The 18,942-nt window shown below is 33.8% G+C and overlaps 6 protein-coding genes across 8 annotated transcripts; 2 read left to right on the top strand and 4 right to left on the bottom strand.

Moving 5' to 3' along the window:
* Window positions 1-213: 213 nt before the first annotated feature.
* On the bottom strand, window positions 214-3,737 carry LOC105828553. Its single transcript, XM_012666925.3, has 10 exons — window positions 3,434-3,737; window positions 3,138-3,206; window positions 2,927-3,065; window positions 2,576-2,821; window positions 2,259-2,405; window positions 1,733-1,841; window positions 1,502-1,660; window positions 1,236-1,426; window positions 919-988; window positions 214-838 (listed from the first exon to the last, which is right to left on the bottom strand). Exons 1-10 carry the CDS (start codon window positions 3,535-3,537, stop codon window positions 705-707), a joined length of 1,368 nt encoding a protein of 455 aa, XP_012522379.1. The 5' UTR covers window positions 3,538-3,737; the 3' UTR covers window positions 214-704.
* A 1,591-nt stretch (window positions 3,738-5,328) lies between these two features.
* On the bottom strand, window positions 5,329-7,664 carry LOC105828551 (SAP domain-containing ribonucleoprotein). Of its 3 annotated transcripts, none has more exons than XM_012666922.3 (7): window positions 7,526-7,664; window positions 6,825-6,921; window positions 6,667-6,740; window positions 6,326-6,586; window positions 6,070-6,189; window positions 5,910-5,981; window positions 5,329-5,830 (listed from the first exon to the last, which is right to left on the bottom strand). In XM_012666922.3, the coding sequence occupies exons 1-7, from the start codon at window positions 7,574-7,576 to the stop codon at window positions 5,729-5,731; spliced, it is 777 nt and encodes a 258-aa protein (XP_012522376.1). In that variant the 5' UTR covers window positions 7,577-7,664; the 3' UTR covers window positions 5,329-5,728. The 3 variants fall into 3 exon arrangements, with proteins under 3 accessions (XP_012522376.1, XP_028049004.1, XP_012522377.1); XM_028193203.2 differs by having other exon boundaries at window positions 6,326-6,562; XM_012666923.3 differs by having other exon boundaries at window positions 6,326-6,562; window positions 6,679-6,740.
* Window positions 7,665-7,941: 277 nt separating this feature from the next.
* LOC105828552 (ubiquitin-fold modifier-conjugating enzyme 1) lies at window positions 7,942-9,825 on the top strand. Its single transcript, XM_012666924.3, has 4 exons — window positions 7,942-8,200; window positions 8,415-8,546; window positions 8,769-8,936; window positions 9,075-9,825. Exons 1-4 carry the CDS (start codon window positions 8,078-8,080, stop codon window positions 9,156-9,158), a joined length of 507 nt encoding a protein of 168 aa, XP_012522378.1. The 5' UTR covers window positions 7,942-8,077; the 3' UTR covers window positions 9,159-9,825.
* Window positions 9,240-11,532, bottom strand: LOC105828550 (arginine-hydroxylase NDUFAF5, mitochondrial). The gene is made up of 3 exons (XM_012666919.3): window positions 10,462-11,532; window positions 10,185-10,369; window positions 9,240-10,115 (listed from the first exon to the last, which is right to left on the bottom strand). Exons 1-3 carry the CDS (start codon window positions 11,058-11,060, stop codon window positions 9,826-9,828), a joined length of 1,074 nt encoding a protein of 357 aa, XP_012522373.1. The 5' UTR covers window positions 11,061-11,532; the 3' UTR covers window positions 9,240-9,825.
* Window positions 11,533-11,870: 338 nt separating this feature from the next.
* On the top strand, window positions 11,871-14,201 carry LOC105828549 (60S ribosomal protein L7a). The gene is made up of 6 exons (XM_012666918.2): window positions 11,871-12,020; window positions 12,717-12,831; window positions 12,927-13,076; window positions 13,182-13,402; window positions 13,622-13,744; window positions 13,961-14,201. Exons 1-6 carry the CDS (start codon window positions 12,006-12,008, stop codon window positions 14,141-14,143), a joined length of 807 nt encoding a protein of 268 aa, XP_012522372.1. The 5' UTR covers window positions 11,871-12,005; the 3' UTR covers window positions 14,144-14,201.
* On the bottom strand, window positions 14,193-18,414 carry LOC105828548 (vacuolar protein sorting-associated protein 53 homolog). The gene is made up of 13 exons (XM_012666917.3): window positions 18,182-18,414; window positions 17,488-17,888; window positions 17,284-17,404; window positions 16,835-16,971; window positions 16,328-16,754; window positions 15,904-16,250; window positions 15,661-15,816; window positions 15,466-15,591; window positions 15,303-15,381; window positions 15,045-15,193; window positions 14,806-14,971; window positions 14,582-14,728; window positions 14,193-14,501 (listed from the first exon to the last, which is right to left on the bottom strand). Exons 1-13 carry the CDS (start codon window positions 18,380-18,382, stop codon window positions 14,340-14,342), a joined length of 2,619 nt encoding a protein of 872 aa, XP_012522371.1. The 5' UTR covers window positions 18,383-18,414; the 3' UTR covers window positions 14,193-14,339.
* Between the last annotated feature and the right edge of the window lie 528 nt (window positions 18,415-18,942).

The following is an 18,942-nucleotide window of genomic DNA, read 5'->3' as shown; positions in this document are numbered from 1 at the left end:
CAAATTTGACAAATCCTTGCTTGTACACCGATCATTAAATCGAGTTGACATAAAGCGCAGCCGCCGGGCTACCGGTCTAACAATAGAATGTTTTCATTTCTGCCGCATCTACCGTTTATTCATCTCCGTGTGTAATTTGCGCGAATAGAATTCCCACTTCATTAATAAATAATCGGCGATTAAATATGCAATGGGTGATTGTAATAAAACGTATTAAGTAGTCAATGTATCGTTTAATAAGGTACTCGGAATAAACTGTACATAATAAGCTGCATATATGGCGCAATAAACATTATCTTACAATCAATTACAAGATTTATCACAGCAAGTAGTAATAATTTATACAAATACAGTGTTCCTGCACCAATAATTCGCAGTACATCCACACTTGTTAGATACAATACTATTTTTATGAATGAGATTAACCTATAATAGATTAACGAAAATATGAAAAACTATACATTTTATGATATAAATTTCTTGAATATTTTCGAAATATTAAAACGATACTATATAGAATTATTTCAAAATCGACTTATGGCCATCAAAATTTTCTTAGCATCATAAAATAAATAATAAGATTATAATTTCGATATGCTTATTATTAATATAAAAATTAATAACTGGTAAATTAAAAAAATAATAATAATTACTAATGTAAAACAAAGCTGAGTAAGAACGCTTTGTATGTGTTGAAAGAAATATTATTGGTAATCTCTATCTCTATCGTTCTCTTCTTTTTCCATATCTCCATCTCCATTTTTATTTTCACATTTGCACTTTTTATGTTTTTTTCTTAAATGATGCATGTCAGTACCCGTGTCGCCTCCAGCAAAATCTAAATATGCAATAATAATTACTTTACTATTTTATAAGAATTTGTAATAAATATTTTGCTTATATTTTCTTTAGTATTACCATTATCTTGCCCTAATGTAATTTGCTTCATTTTTTTTGAATCCTGCAATCTCTTGTTAGGTGCAGTTTCCTATAATAAAAAAGAAATATATTTACATATTACAGAAAAACTTTGTAATTTTGTAATATTATAAAATATTATAAAAATTTTCTGAACATTATTGATTTAATCATTTACAACTAATTTAAAATAATATAATATAAAATAATTTTTTAACAAGAAAACAAATTAATAATTTTAATCGATTTTAACTATTAACAATCTAATTCACGAATATAACAAAAAAATTTAAGAGTAACAAAAATGTATTTAATACCTCGTAAATTCGTACAATTCGCTCTTCCTTTTCGGAGTTTTTTCTACCTTTTAATCCAAATTTGAAAAATGGTCCAATACCGAAATTAATAGATCCGCCAATCCAGGAAAACGGAATCAATATTATACATACACAAACACTTAAAAAAAGAGCGATCACAATAGGGACTTTGTACAAAAAGTTCAATTTACCTATAAAAAATAACGCAATTAATAATTCAATAATATTCCCTGCATATTATTGATATCAAAATAATTTATTCTCACCAGTAGCATTATCTATAAATTCCGATATAACGAGTCCAAAATATGATAAAGGTTGAAAAATGACTGTGCTGAGAAAATGAGTCAGTGCAAACGCCGGTGTCACTTGCAGTTTAGGATTTGTCATGATTGATTCATAATATTTTTCACAATCGTTTGTAGCTGTAAATAAATTTTCACTCTCAAATAATACATTAAATGTCTGGAATGCATCTCCATATTATAGGTACTCACAAAAAAACGATGCAACCATTTTATCCCACAGACTCATTTTATGCGGCTGGCAGGCAATTGGCATTTCTGCAAATTGCGCCTGTGCTGCCATTAATTTGATTTCTGCTTCCTATAAAATAGATCAATTTTGAAAAATGACTTAATTATTATCTGATTCGAGATATAAGTATAAACTAATGTTCAAAATGAGTAGCATATCGTAGCCGGTTTTGCCCAAGAAGCTCTCTTTCAAATGTTCCCCGGCGGCAGTCGCAGATCCCGAAAATTGTGCAGCAGCATTCCGCGTCAGCAATTCTCTGCGCCGCGAGTTCCTCTGACTCGCGTGATGTCCCGCACCTACAAGTAAATTGTAATGCCCCCCCCCCCCCCCTGCAATCCACTCCCCTCTCAGACCTCCTTGAGTGGCACCAGCTACTATATCCTATTACTAAAATGTTTAATTGTGCTACCTAAATTTTAGATATATAAACGTACATATATATTTTAAATAATATATCTTTTATAATGATAATAATATATAAATTACCTGTATAAGTCGCCACCAATGAATAAAAAAACTAATTATAAATATAGCATCAATCATGAGAAAGATAAATAAACCCCGAGACCATTTTTGCCTTCTCAAAATCATAAAACTAACAAGGACTATAAAAGAAATTATAGTTATGTCCAACTGTAATAGAAAATCAATTAGATTATTAATAGATGTATAAACTGAAAATGTAAAACTATATTAACCCTTTGTCTGTAAATCCAGAGATTAATCCCCTTAGATTACAGGAGGGGGGGGGGGGGTATAGACAAAGGGTTAAATATTACACATAAATATTAAGTTATTCTTACGTGTTCTTTCATAAATGATAGATAATACCACAAATGCTCTAACACTTTGTTCACAAGTAAATTGTAATAATAAGACACCTCAGCCATATAGTCACATGCCGAGAATTCAGTCTGCCTTAATGCATTGTTGAGAATTCTGTCAACTTCCCTTAAAGAACCCTGGCCATTTACAAAATTCTGAAGATACTCAAATTGCGAAGAAGACGCTTCTATATTGAGTGTTCCTACTAATTTGTCGTCATTTCTCTACAAAATTTTTTCCATTATACAATTTAGAATTTTTATATGGACTTTGAATAATGACACAAATAATTTTGGACTTTTTCTTTTCAATTATATACAGCAACTTACCTGTATCGCAAGATTTGATAATAATATAGTAATCAAACGTTTGTAAAAGATTGCTTCTTGAGTGTTTCGTTCATCCAGTTCTCTGCAACTACACGACTGTGCCATGGTGAGTGATTGCTCGTTCTTTCGTGTCTCTAAACTAAAATGTAAACAAATTAAGATGATCTATCAATCTCAAATTTTTGTATACCTTATTCGGAACGACCTGTACTTGGCCAAGTCATCTTCATCTGCAGACATATAGAAGAACGTATGTATACTTCTGAGTTCAGGAGTGGATCTAAAATAAGAAACTTATTTATATAGATTTAAAATTTAAAATACACTTTTACATTTTCTAATATGCAATACTAAGGTTTATATGATGTAATACCAACATCCAATTAATATATCAATGTATTACATGACAGTTCTTATGTTGCATAGAATTAAGTAGATTTTTTGGTTATATATCTTACTGATTTTATTTTTGGAAGCAAAATGCAAAAAAAATGTCAAAATACTTACGGCGTGACATCATCGAATATATCATCAGCTTCCTCGCAATAAGCGATATTCAAAAGGACACACAGGTGTGACACAATGTATATTGACGTTCGCGAGACATGCATGTCGATGCGTCAAACGTTTCCACGCGATCCCGAAATGCACGAAATGTCAGAAATGTCGCTCTATCGTGAGAGAAGTCCGAAATAAACAAGAAATTCTAGAAGCCTGATTGTTAAAGAACACATGCCGGCAGGAAAAACAACAATGTTCCCCTCTCTCTCCGACGCTTATATTTACCATCTGTATTACCAAATCATTAACAGAAAATACTCTGCTGACATCTAGTTCCATCAAATAGATCATCTGACTTATCGTGAGAGCGGTCATCGCGTCGTCATCCATTAGCGCCTCTATGTGCACAAAATGTGCACATTGAACTACGTAGTCAAATATCTATGAATCCCGTAGGTAATGTGCATGACTTTTTGGGTCTCTTCTATGCTATGTCCACGTTACGTACGATCTCACGTGGCTCGCGTGTTGTCTGAGCGTGACGGTACTCTAAACACCGTACCTGCACAGCACCGCACAAGTCGAATTCTGAACACGCGAGATACGCACGGAGTCAACGAAACGTCTGACTGGCGCTGGGGTGGCGTACATGACTGCTGGCAGGCAGACTCGACGCCACTTGGTGTTGCTAGGCGACCGATTTGTTGACTCGCCGCGCCTGCGCCGCTGCCGCCATGTTGCTCCGCGCTTCAGTCACATACGCCACTCCAGCGCCGGTCAGACGTTCTGTCGACGTCGTGCGTGTCTCGCATGTTCAGAATTGAATTGTGCGGTATTGTGCAGGTACGGTGTTGTGTTGAGAGTGCCGTCGTACTAGCAAACGATACGCGAATCATGTGAGATCGTACGTAGCAGAGGTCGTATTCACGTTTGTGCGGCATCATGCGTTTGTTTTTGGTTTTGAATAAAGTGTTCGCGTGTATTCGAGCAAAGTGTTTGCTCGAAAAGGATACGTTCGGTAGAATATAGCGTCAATTAAGTAAAGTGCTACGTCGTGCGAGCATACAAAATTCTCTGAGAGCGAATTGCTTTACTTTTGTTCAGGGTGGCTCGACGTGCGCATTCAAACGATTCTTGGCGCTTTCTTCGGGTTTCGTTTCGTGACGTCACGTGTCATACCAGCCATATTTTCTTTGTTGATTCGTCGCCAATCAGACGAGCCGTACTTTTCACGTATTTTTCCAAATGTAACGGTCGCGCCAAGTGAAATTTTCGCGCGCGGTTTACGTTTTACTCGTGTGTGATATATTATCCGTAATGTCGGGAGTGCCGAATAAAGTATCGGGCGATTGTTATTAATGTGCAGTTCGAGAATAGCAGGATGATGTCAGCAGCTAGAGAGCGGCATCCATGGAGCGGTATTCCGGAAAAAGAATGTAGCAGTAGCAGCAGCAGCAGCAGCATCAGCAGGAGCAGCGACAGCAATCGGTGAGTGAATTTTTATCAAATCAATTATTTGAATTTATATCATGTATATGTGGTATTGCACATTTATAAAACACGATTGTACATATTTGCATAAAACAGAACCAAATAAATACATAGCATAGAAAAGACCCAAAAGGTCATACACATTATCTACAAGATTCATAGATATTTAATTACATAGTTCAATGTGCACATTTTGTGCACATAGAGGCACTGATGGGTGAAAACACCTAAAACAACGCGATGATCCTCTTAGGTTCCTCTCTGCTTATCAACTGACAAAAAAAATTAAATACCATTTTCTCTCTTTTATTAATCACCCAATAATGATGTATACATTTATTGGATGAATATTAATCTTAAAATATATCTTAAGATTTTATGCACTTGAAGAAATAATACTGTTTTATTTTGTGACGATTTACTTTTTTTATCGTGTATACACATCATTACATATTTTTTTTCATCATCTTAGATAATTATTCTGCATATCAATAATTATAAATTACTAAAATACCATGGTATATGCGAGTTTATTGCTGTAATACATTTACATTTCTAAAAGATGTTTCTTTTTCTCATTATTACAACATTCGCATGTGATAAAATAATATAAAAAGAAAAAAGTGTGGATGCTTTAATACTGAAATGATGATTTTGAAGAGTACATTATTTTCAGTAAGTCATTCTTGTGTGTGTGTATGTGTATGTGTTGTGTGTACATGTATATATTTAATAGCTTTATTAAAAAATAAGAAAACTTAAATTAAGATTTGTAATCTAAATCGTTGCTTTAGTATATAACACCGAGTATCATTTAACAATCTTAATTTTATTCTTAGATACTTTACTCTCGGGGGGTTTTACTTCGCCAAATCTGGCCTTTCTTTTTTCCAATCGCTCAGCCAATTCAGCCTAAAGATAGATTTAAAATTGGTAATGAAAAAAAGCCTTTAAAATATATGTATATATTTGCAAAGGTATTTTTGCTTACCTTCTCCATCAAGGTAGACACTGAGGTTCCAAATCTTTCTGCACGTTTCTTCAGAACTTCAAATGTAGTAGGCTATGAAAAAGTTATTTATAATTATCATAAAATAATTCTATGAAATATTTTGTCTTAATCACATAAAGTAAACTATTAAATTTCTTACTACGGGCGTCTTTATGGATGCAGCTGAGTTATTTTGATTATTAAAACGGGCTAATCTAGCCTCCTTCTTTGCCGCTTCGGATAATGGCACTCCAAACTTCTTAGCCCTCATCTCCAATCTCTGTTAAAAAATCAATACAATAATGTATTAATAAATAATACAATGCAATAAACATTGTTCAGAGAAATTATATTTTATTACACGATATTTTTATTATTTTAGTGGACAAGAATCATACGAAACTTCAGCTACCTACCTCTTTCGTACTAAGTTCCGATAGTTTGATAATCTTTTTCTCTGGTGGTGCATCATCGAGTACTTTTGCTCCTTTGTTTTCTTTCTCCACTTGATCATTCTTTATTTCCTCCAATACAGGTTTGCGATTCAGCACTATCTTTTTCGCATTGGTATTATTGGTTTCTATGGATAATTTTCGTTTCTCAGGGATCTCTTGTGAGTCTGGCTTATTGGACAACTCTTCTATTTCTTCATCCTGTAATTGATTGAATTCAAAAATCTTAAGTACGTATGTATAACAGAAATAATATACATAACATTCCAGTATACCATCTTTTAATACATTAACATTATCAATACCATTACACTTACACCAAGTACTTCATCTTCATCTAAAATCTCTTCCGCAGTTTCATCCAAGGATAACGCAGAATCTGTAAGATATAAATAATTCTTTTAGAAATATGCTCAATATATTTATATTAAAGAAAAGAATTAAAAGAGAATAAGAACAAAACCTCCATGAATTGCTAGCTGAAGTCTTTCTACTAATTCATTTTTGTTTCCTGTAGTAGACAGTCCTCGTTGTTTCAATTCAGCTCTTAGATCAGCTACCTGGTGGAAAATACAACAATATTTCATGAAAATAACAGGGAAAACTCAATTGCAAGAAGTTAAAAAATTTTTTAACAATTTGTGTTTGGTTCCTTTAGTTTACAAAATTTAAGTTTCTGAAAATTATAGGAAATTTTTGGATCTGCAAAGAGAAAAAAGAAAATTAGACATGTTATAATTGAAACAGAAATTTAACACAGATCCGTTTGCTATGAAGTACATTTTAACTGACTTTCCATTCAAGTGTATTATTTCGCAATAAGATGCGATAAATTAATGACGTAATCAATGCAATACGAAATTAAATCATAATATTATGATAAATAAAAACTCATTTCTTTAACAGTGCATTTTGTTATGCTTCAAGATTATTAACATAGTCTTATAAGTAATTGCGTATTATAACAGTATATTATATACTGTAGTCGGCCACCGGTGACAATGACACGTTAAAAAATCAACAGCGGAAGTGAGCGGAACGAGGTAGCTTACGGGAGCGGCGAGCCGCTCCGCACGGCACCGAAGGGAGATCAGTTAGGTTAAGTCGCGAAAGAAACGACGAGCACCCGGCCGCATGCAGCACGAGTCGATTCGCGATACTCACCTTCATCTTCGATAGTTCGGTCAACCCTTTCTCGTATGATGAGTCGGCCATCGCGTGTCCACCGTGTCAATCCCGAGTAACAAGTGCACTACTGACGGTCGTCTAGCATCTCATTATCCTTTATGAGTGCCAGTGCTTTACGAGCGTTCGTCCCACAACTCCCACAGTTTGCACAAATTCCCACAACACACGCTACCCTCGCATAAACGGAACGGCGTTAACACGCACGCCTGTTCGGCACAGGAATGCAACCGTCAGCGAACGCAATCGATCGAAAGACCCAAGCGTATCGTGGAAGCAACGCCGAAAATAAAATGTAAAAATGAGAGAACGAATTTTATTTTTTATCGTAGTTGTTTGGAGAAATGCGCATTAATTGTTCTATTTTTTCCCCTCGGTCATTACCGCACGATTGCTCGAAGAAGCGCGGCGTTATGTTGGCGATACTGATCGTGTCGTGCTCGTGCAACACTTCAGGAGATTCACCATAACCTCCAAACTGGAGCGTGCGTCATTTTCATATTTCATTAGCAGTTTCTTGAGTCTGTCGAGATGGTCGACGCGTCAACGAAGAAGACTTTGAGTAACATTCCATTGTTGCAAACGAAAGCTGGACCTAGAGACAAAGATTTATGGGTGCAAAGATTGAAAGAGGAATATCAGGCTCTTATCAAGGTGAGAAAATTTACAAGACTGTCCTACTCTTGCAAACTTATTGACATTACTTCCATATGGATAGTTTTTATTGCCCACTCTTATAAAAGTGTTAAAAATCAACTTAAGACAACGCATTGATCAGCGTAATGTTTATAGAAATATTTATGTAATAAATAGATTTAAAATGTATGACTGTTAATGTATAGATTTAATCATGTTTGTGATCTTGTAGTATGTCAAAAATAATAAGGAGGCAGACAATGACTGGTTCCGTCTGGAATCAAACAAGGAAGGCACCAAGTGGTTCGGCAAATGTTGGTACATGCAGAATTTCCTAAAGTACGAATTTGATGTAGAATTTGATGTGAGTGACATCTTACTGTTCTTTCTTTTGCTTTATTTTTTATTTAAATAAGGAAAAAATAAAGAAAAATTTTTATTATATCCAATATAGAATTCTATTTGAATGATGTTTTCATTTATTTATCAATTAATTATGTTAAAATTATTAAATGTTGAAAAGGAATCTCAAAGTTAAAAAATTATCCAATTTTAATTAATAATTTTTTTTTTTCTTAAATGTTAGATTCCCATTACATACCCTACAACAGCACCTGAAATTGCTTTACCAGAATTAGATGGTAAAACTGCAAAAATGTACAGAGGTGGCAAAATCTGCTTAACTGATCACTTCAAGCCATTGTGGGCTCGCAATGTTCCCAAATTTGGTATCGCTCATGCAATGGCTCTTGGTGTAAGCCTTGGTCTAAATGTTAAACTATATACCTTCTATTAAATATTTAATCAAAATATTTAAAAATTTATATATAAATCTTTATATTTTAAGATAATACTCTCATAAAAGATTTCTAAGTAAATTTACTTTTTTCAGTTGGGACCGTGGCTGGCAGTGGAAATTCCAGATCTTATAGAAAAGGGCATCGTAGTTCACAAAGACGACGAAAAAAAATCGTGAAGTGGCAATGTGCGGGATGACAAAATGTGACTATTGAATAAATTAATTTTTAATTATTAAGCCTATTATTTGAAAGAGAGAATTTATACAATTTATACAAATTTTGTTAAGTTTTTGCACGCGTAAAAGTAAACACAAGATATTGTAAAATATTTACGGATTGTTGTATAATATTTTTACATAATTATATTATTAAAGCTTTATTTATTTTAAGCTTTAAAGATTTTTATAATTCAATTTGATCACATAATTATGGAATTGATATTACTATTTGCATATTACAATTAATTCTAATAGCAAGATTGTCAGATTTAATTATGAATATCGTAACATATAAGGAAAACATTAGAAAGATATTTTTTTTAACATTAAGATACATTAGACTGAATTGTAGTAGTTATAATTAAACTTTACATTGTAAATACCAAATGAGGCGCTACACGCCTTACAATCTTTCATTTCTATTTGTAAATTCAAATATTTTTAAAATTTTATTATTTGTTAAATAATTCTCTGTAATGCACAACTATAAATATATATATTTTTTTTAGTTCGTGGATTTCTACATTTTAATTCTACAATGTCTTATGTTTACTGCGACGTACATACATACATACAATATTTACATTGTTTAACGCGCTATCAAATAAAAACTATTTAATACAAACTATTTATCATCATCGTCCAGTTTTATTTTCTTGGTGTCTCTGATTATTTCATCGAGTCTGTACAAGTCCTTGAGCGATACTTGTCCCGTTCCTCTCTGGAGAGGCTTTGGTTGAGACGCGTCTGGTTTCCAACCCAACATGTATATTATCTGAAACGTGGCAGGAACGAACGTGGTGTTGTCTTCTCTCGTCTTTCCATAAAGCTCCTTGTATATAGACGCAGCCGCAATTAACGTGTCTCTCGATAGATGCAAATTACGATTCCTGGCTGCATTACTCTCTGCCATTCCTAAGCAAATATAAATTGCGTATGCCTTCTACATAATTTTTATCCAGTCAAAAATTTCATAACATTTACCTTTCAGATCCCACATAAGCTCGAACATGCTCGGATAACCGATGACTATCTCATCAGTATCGATAGTCAACATAGTAAAGTTTGCTCTTGTTAACAATGATCCAATGTCTCTAATTTCCACGAACGGCGAGATGTGTGGCGAAATTCCACCATGCCTCTCGAATTCAGCTAATTGCAAGGAACTTCTGTATTATCAGAGAATGAATACGAGAAATGATAGACGCAAGTGAAGATGTGATACTTGACAAAAGATCCTTGATCACAACATCGTCTTTACCTCAACTCGTAAAGCGTATCGCCGCCGAATACAGCCGCCATGAAAACTCCATCGTTCTTCAAGCTGTTGTTGATACGTCTAAAGCAACCTGGTAGATCATTGACCCAGTGAAGACTCAGACAACTAATCACCATGTCAAAGCTATCGGACTCGAAGGATAGATTCTCTTCGTCGACAACCTCTCTTTTGACCTTCACGCCTTCCATAGTCTCGGCCTGCTCCAGTAAACTCGGGCTCATGTCGGCCAGCACCAGCTCCTCTACGGACTCGCAGAGTATTCGCTTGGACACATGACCACGGCCGCATCCCAAGTCGAGGGCCCTGCCGAACTTTCGCTTGATATCGAATATTCGATCGGCTAGTCTGTCGCCCACCTCATCCTTGAGGTAGTCGTAGAGCTGAACGTCAGCATCCTTGGCGGCGCGTTCGCGTTGCAACAGTTTCGCGTTCCTGTCGAACACGTTCATCGGACTATCAGGTGGCAACGTGGACATCGACGCAGCACTGCACGCACTATTACGATTACACATGGAATTTAGCAGGTTTAACTTGCCACGCAACAGTCGATTTGTCCAACGGAATAGGATTTTCGGGGTCATTTTATTTCAGCTTAAATTAACTTATTAATAATTAATAAACTTTTCTTCTTCTGTAAATGTACCTCTGTCCCATAGATTCCTATGTCCATAGACAATTCCACTTTTTCCTCTTCCCAATATTTTTTCTACTTTTATTTTACAAAAATGACATAGTTCACCAACATGATTAAATTGTTGATCTGAATATTATTGACGAAAAACAATAGACAGATCGACATCAGCTGCTCCAGTTTATTCTACGCACAAATTTAGGTTAGGAATAACCTTAACTGCAAAAAATATTAACATCAACCTCGGTGAATTTTAAAGAAACTTAATATATAAATTTTACTCATAAATAAGTTTTTATATATAAGTATAAATTTTGCCCGTAAACAAATGTAAAGGAATAAGATGAAAATAATGAAATAAAGATGAAATTATAAAGTACTGAGTTACTGACATGGTACATAAACGCTTCCGCGCGTTTTTATTTCCTCATTTCCAGCGCAGCTGCATTTTTCTTTTAATTTCTAATTGATTTCAGTCATTCACTAATATTAATTATTACAATTAATCTTACTCATTAAAAAGATTTTCACAAATTTTAAAAATATTTTTAAAAATAAGTACTTATAAGTACTTATATATAATTATGGGGGTTTTAAAACTACATATTTTGTAATTAATGAGTCAATCGATCTGTTTTCTTTATTAAATTTCTTGTATCATTTATCTTTCCATTTTTTTCTCTACATTGAAAAGAAAAAGATAAAAAATTTTTCAAAAGCCAGGAAGTCAAGGAAGTTGAGAGTCGAGACGCGAGTCATGCGAGAGGCGCTGCGGTGGCCGGTTGTAACCTTCTCTTTACGACGTGACGGCCGTGCTTCGCGTCGCGTTCGACGGGGTATCGCATTTCGTATCCAGCAAAATTTATAATAATCCGAAGGATTTCTAGCTGGAAAAATGGTTCAGAAGAAGGTAAGATTACCAAATTGTTGCATGCGAATAATATTTCCATGGAGCAGCGTCGTCGGCGACGGATAGCCCCGTTCGAATCTCGAGCATGTTCCTCCGGCATCCGAAAATATGCTTTCTTTTGCAGTTGATTGATTCAACAATTGTGCAACGATTGTGCAACAAAAAGAGTCTTAGTCTTGCGAAATTCTTTTTCTGCAGAAAAATCGTTATTTCTGCATATAGCAATGATTATGCGCACCGATTCATTAATTTAACATCAATTTAATGTTTCATAACCTAGGACTGGTTGTTCCAACTTCTTGGTAAACTTACCTATCAGATAAATATATGTTTGTCTTTATTTAAGAAAAGAAATGAAGATAGACATATGCTTACCTGGTAGGTAAGTTTACCAAGAAGTTGGAACAACTGGCCCTTAATCTTATAATGCAAAGTAATTTTATTGATCTGATATTGAACGTTATGATGAGAATTTAAACAACAAGTGCTTAAAGCATAATTTTTATGGAATATTGGATATAAATTGTGAATTAAAAAAAATTCTTGCATAAAAATAGCAATAACAATTCTAATTTAGTTTACATGTTTTATTATAATTATTTGACTATCATAAAACATTAAAATTACTTAAATATATCACGAAAATTATTATAAATAATCATTGATTTTTATTATTATTTACCTTTTTTATTTCAGCCTAAGAAGAAGGTTGGAAAGAAAGTAGCTGCCGCGCCATTGGCAGTTAAAAAAGTTGAACCGAAGAAAGTGACCAATCCACTCTTCGAGAAACGAACACGCAACTTTGGCATTGGTAAGTCTAAATAATTTTAAACTGACTTCTGGTTAACAGTTTACAATTTGTATCAACACCCATATTTCACTGTAAAATTTTTGTTTAAAATTTAGGTCAGGACATTCAACCAGCACGTGATCTCAGCCGCTTTGTAAGATGGCCCAAGTACATCCGCATCCAACGCCAGAGATCTGTGTTGCAGAAGAGACTGAAAGTTCCACCAACTATAAACCAGTTTACACAAACTTTAGATAAACAAACTGGTAAGATCTTTTTCCATACTTATAATTTATAGAATTATAAAATTTTATATGTACATTTATATGAGAAAATGTAATACAACAATGTTCTTATATTACTGTATATAGCAACACAGTTATTCAAAGTGTTGGAGAAGTATCGTCCTGAATCAGCAGCCATGAAAAAGGCACGATTGAAGGCAAGAGCTGAGCAAAAGATTGCAAAAAAGGAGGATACACCGACGAAGAAGCCAAACGTCATTCGCAGTGGAACCAATACAGTGACCACGCTAGTGGAACAGAAAAAAGCTCAGCTAGTTGTTATAGCTCACGACGTCGATCCTATTGAGGTCAGTTTTATACATATAAATTCGCGATTTGTAATAGATTTATAGTATATAAGATCTCTATTTCAATTAACATGATGCTTGAATTTCTTCACCTGAGGATGCAAATATTTTATTTGTACTCGTAGGATGATATATGACATCTGAGTGATGTTTTATAATATATATTTTTATAGAGAATTGTGTATACCAACCTAATTAGTTTTCTTTTTATTGATTTAGATCGTATTATTCCTTCCTGCTTTGTGTCGCAAGATGGGCGTACCATATTGTATCGTTAAAGGCAAGGCACGTTTGGGTCGTCTGGTTAGACGCAAAACCTGCTCAGCAGTTGCTCTCACTCAAGTATGTGATTATATCTCATTCTTTTCTAATATATTTATAATTTACATTTAATTTGATGTTTATTATTTTTTTATGATGAGTACTCTTAAGAGCCAATCCAATGATACATTGTGATATCAAAAAATTTTTCTGATTTGCATTTACAAAAATCTTATTCTTTCACTTTCATTTTATTATATATATTTTTTATAAATTAATTTTAATATATCATTTCAGGTTGATTCTGGCGATAGAGCCAACTTCGCAAAGATTGTTGAAGCCATTAAAACGAACTTCAATGATCGATATGATGAAATTAGGCGTCACTGGGGCGGTGGTTTATTGGGCAGTAAATCCGCAGCCAGGATAGCGAAATTAGAAAAGGCTAAGGCCAAGGAACTTGCACAGAAACAAGGTTAGCGTGCCTATATCGTTTATATCGGAATATAAAAAAAAATAAAAGATAAAATACATCTAATATCTATTTATTTGATAGAATATTCCTTGTTCATGTATTTCTCCTCTTCCACATCTTGTATAAAGAATCTTTTTTTATCTTAAAATAAGAGAATTCCTATAAATTAAATATATACAATGAATATTATATCTAATATCCTCAAATTCGCTTCTTGATGAGCTTCTCTAGCTTCTTGATTCTTCCAGCTTCATGTTCCGGACTATTATGTACCACATGATTTTTCGTAATGTTTGTAGCATTTGTGTTTTCAGATTGTTTAAATTGCTCAAGCAATAGAACTTGGTCCGTCTTTTTCAATCCCTAAAATACATATCAATTATATATTAGACACCTTATTAAAAATACGATAGATTTATAATTTCAGCTCTTGCAATAATTACCTTCATATCTAATATCTTTTGAAATTCTTGAGACTGCAAATCAGGTAAGCGTATATTGCACTGTTTTACAAAGTCGCTAGGAGATTCAATTGGAGACATTACAATCTTTAATATCATTTCAGCATTTGCCATACCTTTGACCACAACCTGTAAAATAAATGATATAAATTAACTATATATTTAATATATTTATTCTCTACTTTGTAAAATATATATTCAATTACTTTAGTATATGGGATTGGAGCTTTTCTCTGTATTTGATAACCCGTTGATGGAAGATCTAATAAGGCTGTTTTCAACATGTGAACATCTAACAACAGTTGTTCCGCGCCAACAGCATTTAATGGCTTGCATTTAAATAATTGTTGCACTAATTTTGCTATGAAAGAACTGGAACAAAACATCGAATATAAAGAATCTTGAAATATTCCATAAATTTATAAATATATAATAAATGTGTTACCTAGCAAACTTGGCACAAAGCTGTGTGAAGTATTTTCTACAAGAAGATAATCTGTCTCGTATAGTTGGTATTGTTTGTCGAAGATGTGCTATTATCGTATTAACATAATTACTCTGATCGCCTACGACTTCCACGGAACTCCATTGTACCTAAAAAAAAAATACTTTTATTATATACTGTGTATTAATTTTATACTCTTGTATTGTACAATAGTATGAATTTATGTGCTAATTACGATAATTACAACTTTTTTTTTACCTTAGTCATTGCGGTTAATGCAGATTCACATGCTGCTTCAAGATCTTGAACTAGCAACTGGATGCAATTGGAAATCACACTAAAACAAATAGCAAAGATTAATAAAGATCCATAACATCAAGTTTTTTAAAGTAAATAAAATTAAGAAAAAAAGAAAATATACTTATGGAAGATATCCTGTTCTTGAGACAAGTTTATCTTATCCGCATAGCACGCATCTGTCTTTTCACGAAGTTTTTCTCCTAATTGCTGTGTTGTTTCTAAACAATATTCTGCCGTTGTCAAAATACTGAAAAAGATACATCTTAATAATTATTTGCTTTGTCTTAAAATAAAAATTAAAAATTAACAAATGTACCAGCATATACGAGATTGTTCCTCTTTGCTAAATCTAGCAGTTTCTCCCTCTTTCAGAAAACTTTGAAAATTTTGTATAAAGCCTGATGTTGATAGATCTCGCAAATCACGCGTGATATTGCTCATGCTGGTGCCGATTCCTGCACTACCTCCAATTCTACGATTACATTAAAATACATATTAAATTACACTAAAACACATCTATATAAATTCTGAAATTGGTTTACACAACTTTCAGACTTACTTGGGTAAATTATTCTGTAAGATCTTAATTGCGTATTCTCGTAGGTACTTTTGAAAAGTCTCAGCGAGGCTCAGCATGATTAAGCCGGTGCTGAGTTGCGTACACTGCAGCATGCATTTCTTATAAAATACAAACAGATCAGCGCACGAGCTCAAGACACTACTTGGACCTTCGATGCCATCGAATTCCTTAGCCCCTGGCGGCTGTGTTTTAGAATCGGTCACGAACTTGTCCATCAGATCTGCTAAATTGCGATCCACACTTTCTATATAAATATTTAAATATGGTTCAAAACATCGTCCTATTAGCTTTTCGAACGGAGATGGCCGTGGCTTTTCATTTTCAATCTACAATTACAAAAGAACGATATACATTTTCAGTGAACACAATAAATGTAGATGCATATGTATAACGATTTCGATACCTTCTCATCTTCTTCCTCAAAAGGATTTCCTGGAACTTTCTCCACGACTTCATTACTGACTGCGTTCTTAGTATCGGTAGTCTCTAAAGTACTGCCGATAAAACGCTTCGCCAGCAGCGTCTCGAAATTACTGGTTCTCTGAATCGCGTATAGCAATAATTTAACATCTATCTCGTTACGTCTCTTGTTCATTAATTTAGTAAGATCTTCACGCGTGACATGGCAAAATTGTACGGCTATTCGTTCAGAAATTTCCCAATCTTGGGGAAAGATTGCACCAAACTTTGTTTCAAAATCGAGCAAATGTTTTTTAATCCATGTGTATCTTCGATCTATCTTATCCAACCAGGCAAAATCCTGATTCTCATCAAACAAATGTGCGTATTCTTGTAACTGGATATTTACAAACCAGACGAGTAGATCTTTCCTTTGAAAAAAAAGGTGCTTCAAACATCGTACATTTGTTGTTGCTTATACTAAATCTATAAATATTTCTGATATACATACTTCACCTTAGGATGCAATTCTGATAATACTAAACATCCTTCTGTTAATTGATTGAAATGTTTTGGATTCTGACCTGAAAAAGCCTGTTTGAAATCTGCTGTTATCTGCTGGGCCAACTCGTCCTGAATCTGACGAACCTTTTGTTCAAACAAAGATAAAATACTTAATCAAAGGATCAATTCTATTAATTATTAGCTCTTATAATATGATGTAAAAAAAACACTTTAGTCATACAAACAATGGTGGCGCAGTGAGTTGTATTTGCTCTCTGTGCTAGAGACTTGGATTCAAATCCGATTAATCAGAAAGCAGACACACAACTCACTGCGCCACGATCACTATCTTTATTTTGGAAAAATAGTGTAATTAAATTACTTTGGAAATTTTCATAGAAATTAATCTGCCAATGAAATGTTTGTAGGGTACGAGTTAAAAATTTGCATCCTTACTTGGTCAGATAATTGTTTCACTTGCGGTATGTCCATATAGCTATTAAAATGTTGCATCACTTGCATCACTCCTTGTAAAGGTAAAATAATTTCTCCGTATTGTTTCCTTTGTGTTAATACTCTGAAGCAAGATGAAAGAAATTGTAGATTTTATAATTTTAAAACAATGTCTAAATAATGTTTAAATATTTTTAATATGCATACTTTAGATTATCTACTCCTTCTACCAGCATATGCAAGTGGTTCAGCGCCGTTATCGAGGCAGTAAGATTTTTCTTGGCAAAATCCAACTGTTTAATATCCCTTGTAATTTCTTTGACTACTTCCTCAGATTGCTCTGCTTTATCCTTTATATCTTTTATATGAACAAACAATTGTCTTATAACTTTTTGCGCATCTTCCAATGCTGCTCTACCATCCTGACCCACGTTTGTTTGGCCACGCACAACTGACCGTATTTCCCTGTCAATAGTGTGTATTTTATTTTCTATATTATTCACTACTTCATCTATGTTTGACAGGGACTGCTCTGTGGGAAATAAATTATTGATGTAGTCCACCACATTGAAATTGGGCTGGTCCAACGGATCAGTGATAGTCAAGACCTGACACCGAAAGAGACAGCGTTAGACAGGTTTGTTTCCTTTTTGCAAAATAAATATCAAAAACCGATATTTTATAAATATAATTTTACAATCACAAAACTAATAATGACAAGTTGCGCGATCAGACAAAGAAATCAGTTCAAAGAAAAACAGATTTTGGAACAAGATGCTTCTCTGCCCTTTATGAAACGTAATAATCACGAAATAACATCGTGGCAAGAGGCATCGTAAATGTCAAAGTGACATTTGTACAGATAAATTCAAGAAAAGCTGCATTACGCGACGGGCCTAACCTGCTCGATCACGTTCTGCACGTTCGGCGGGAATGTGTAGACCGTAGAATGAAGCTCTTCGAGCTCATCCTCATCGTGATTATCCATCGTCACGCTATACGAGTGGACACGGGCGTACTCATTCACGCGAGCATCAACTACACCCCGCGTGGCGCCGTGCACGCGACAACAAGGTGGATGTGGCAGACTGGCAGGTGACATGAGTCGACGACGCAGGAGCGGAAGGCGCGGCTATCGCGATGCAAAAACTGTCGAAGGTTTTATCGAGCAACGATAAACTTTCTCACCTTCATCATTTTCAAATTTTATTCAAGATAACTTTGAATTAAAAAGAATTTTACTTTTAACTTAATCAATGATTAACTTATCAAGATTATAGTAGTGTGTTAACATAGACAAAATAATATTTTTTATTGCTCAATACATAGAAAAATGATTAGATTATGAGATGAAAATTTTACTGCAACAGTTTTTCCAGTTAATCCCCGATTAACTTGAATTGAAAAAAATATGATATCTACCTATAGCATTTTGTTAACACAAATTATTAATATTTGAATGTATTAAAAAGGCATTAAAATCACATTTTTAATGAATTATACAATTGACAATTTTAAATTTTATAAGACTCGATGTCTGATGCTTTGATTGAGTTAATTATCAATTGTATTAATTAACTTAATAATACATACTTAATTACAATAAAAGTTATAATGAAATTATAATAAGTGAATAGCATTAATTCAATAAATATAATGATT

Source organism: Monomorium pharaonis, chromosome 9, assembly GCF_013373865.1.
Source record: "Monomorium pharaonis isolate MP-MQ-018 chromosome 9, ASM1337386v2, whole genome shotgun sequence".
NCBI lineage: Eukaryota > Metazoa > Arthropoda > Insecta > Hymenoptera > Formicidae > Monomorium > Monomorium pharaonis.
The sequence above is the reverse complement of the archived record's forward strand: the minus strand, read 5'-3'. Positions and strand labels throughout refer to the sequence as shown.

Bases quoted from the DNA above. Each gene is read 5' to 3' on its own strand.
- LOC105828549 (XM_012666918.2), top strand. The intron at 13,077-13,181 runs GTAAGATCTTTT...TACTGTATATAG, and splicing joins AACTTTAGATAAACAAACTG to CAACACAGTTATTCAAAGTG. The intron at 13,403-13,621 runs GTCAGTTTTATA...TTATTGATTTAG, and splicing joins ACGACGTCGATCCTATTGAG to ATCGTATTATTCCTTCCTGC.
- LOC105828550 (XM_012666919.3), bottom strand. From the start codon at position 11,060: ATGACCCCGAAAATCCTATTCCGTTGGACAAATCGACTGTTGCGTGGC. The intron at 10,370-10,461 runs GTAAAGACGATG...CTGATAATACAG, and splicing joins GATACGCTTTACGAGTTGAG to AAGTTCCTTGCAATTAGCTG. The intron at 10,116-10,184 runs GTAAATGTTATG...ATATTTGCTTAG, and splicing joins GCTTATGTGGGATCTGAAAG to GAATGGCAGAGAGTAATGCA.
- LOC105828551 (XM_012666922.3), bottom strand. From the start codon at position 7,576: ATGGCCGACTCATCATACGAGAAAGGGTTGACCGAACTATCGAAGATG. The intron at 6,922-7,525 runs GTGAGTATCGCG...ATTTTCCACCAG, and splicing joins CCGAACTATCGAAGATGAAG to GTAGCTGATCTAAGAGCTGA. The intron at 6,741-6,824 runs GTTTTGTTCTTA...TATATCTTACAG, and splicing joins TCAGCTAGCAATTCATGGAG to ATTCTGCGTTATCCTTGGAT.
- LOC105828548 (XM_012666917.3), bottom strand. From the start codon at position 18,382: ATGTCACCTGCCAGTCTGCCACATCCACCTTGTTGTCGCGTGCACGGC. The intron at 16,972-17,283 runs GTAAGGATGCAA...TTTGAACAAAAG, and splicing joins TGAAACAATTATCTGACCAA to GTTCGTCAGATTCAGGACGA. The intron at 14,729-14,805 runs GTAATTGAATAT...TTTATTTTACAG, and splicing joins CTCCAATCCCATATACTAAA to GTTGTGGTCAAAGGTATGGC.
- LOC105828552 (XM_012666924.3), top strand. From the start codon at position 8,078: ATGGTCGACGCGTCAACGAAGAAGACTTTGAGTAACATTCCATTGTTG. The intron at 8,547-8,768 runs GTGAGTGACATC...CTTAAATGTTAG, and splicing joins AATTTGATGTAGAATTTGAT to ATTCCCATTACATACCCTAC. The intron at 8,937-9,074 runs GTAAGCCTTGGT...TACTTTTTTCAG, and splicing joins CTCATGCAATGGCTCTTGGT to TTGGGACCGTGGCTGGCAGT.
- LOC105828553 (XM_012666925.3), bottom strand. From the start codon at position 3,537: ATGCATGTCTCGCGAACGTCAATATACATTGTGTCACACCTGTGTGTC. The intron at 2,406-2,575 runs GTAAGAATAACT...TTTCTATTACAG, and splicing joins TATCATTTATGAAAGAACAC to TTGGACATAACTATAATTTC. The intron at 1,661-1,732 runs GTGAGTACCTAT...ATTTATTTACAG, and splicing joins AATGGTTGCATCGTTTTTTT to CTACAAACGATTGTGAAAAA.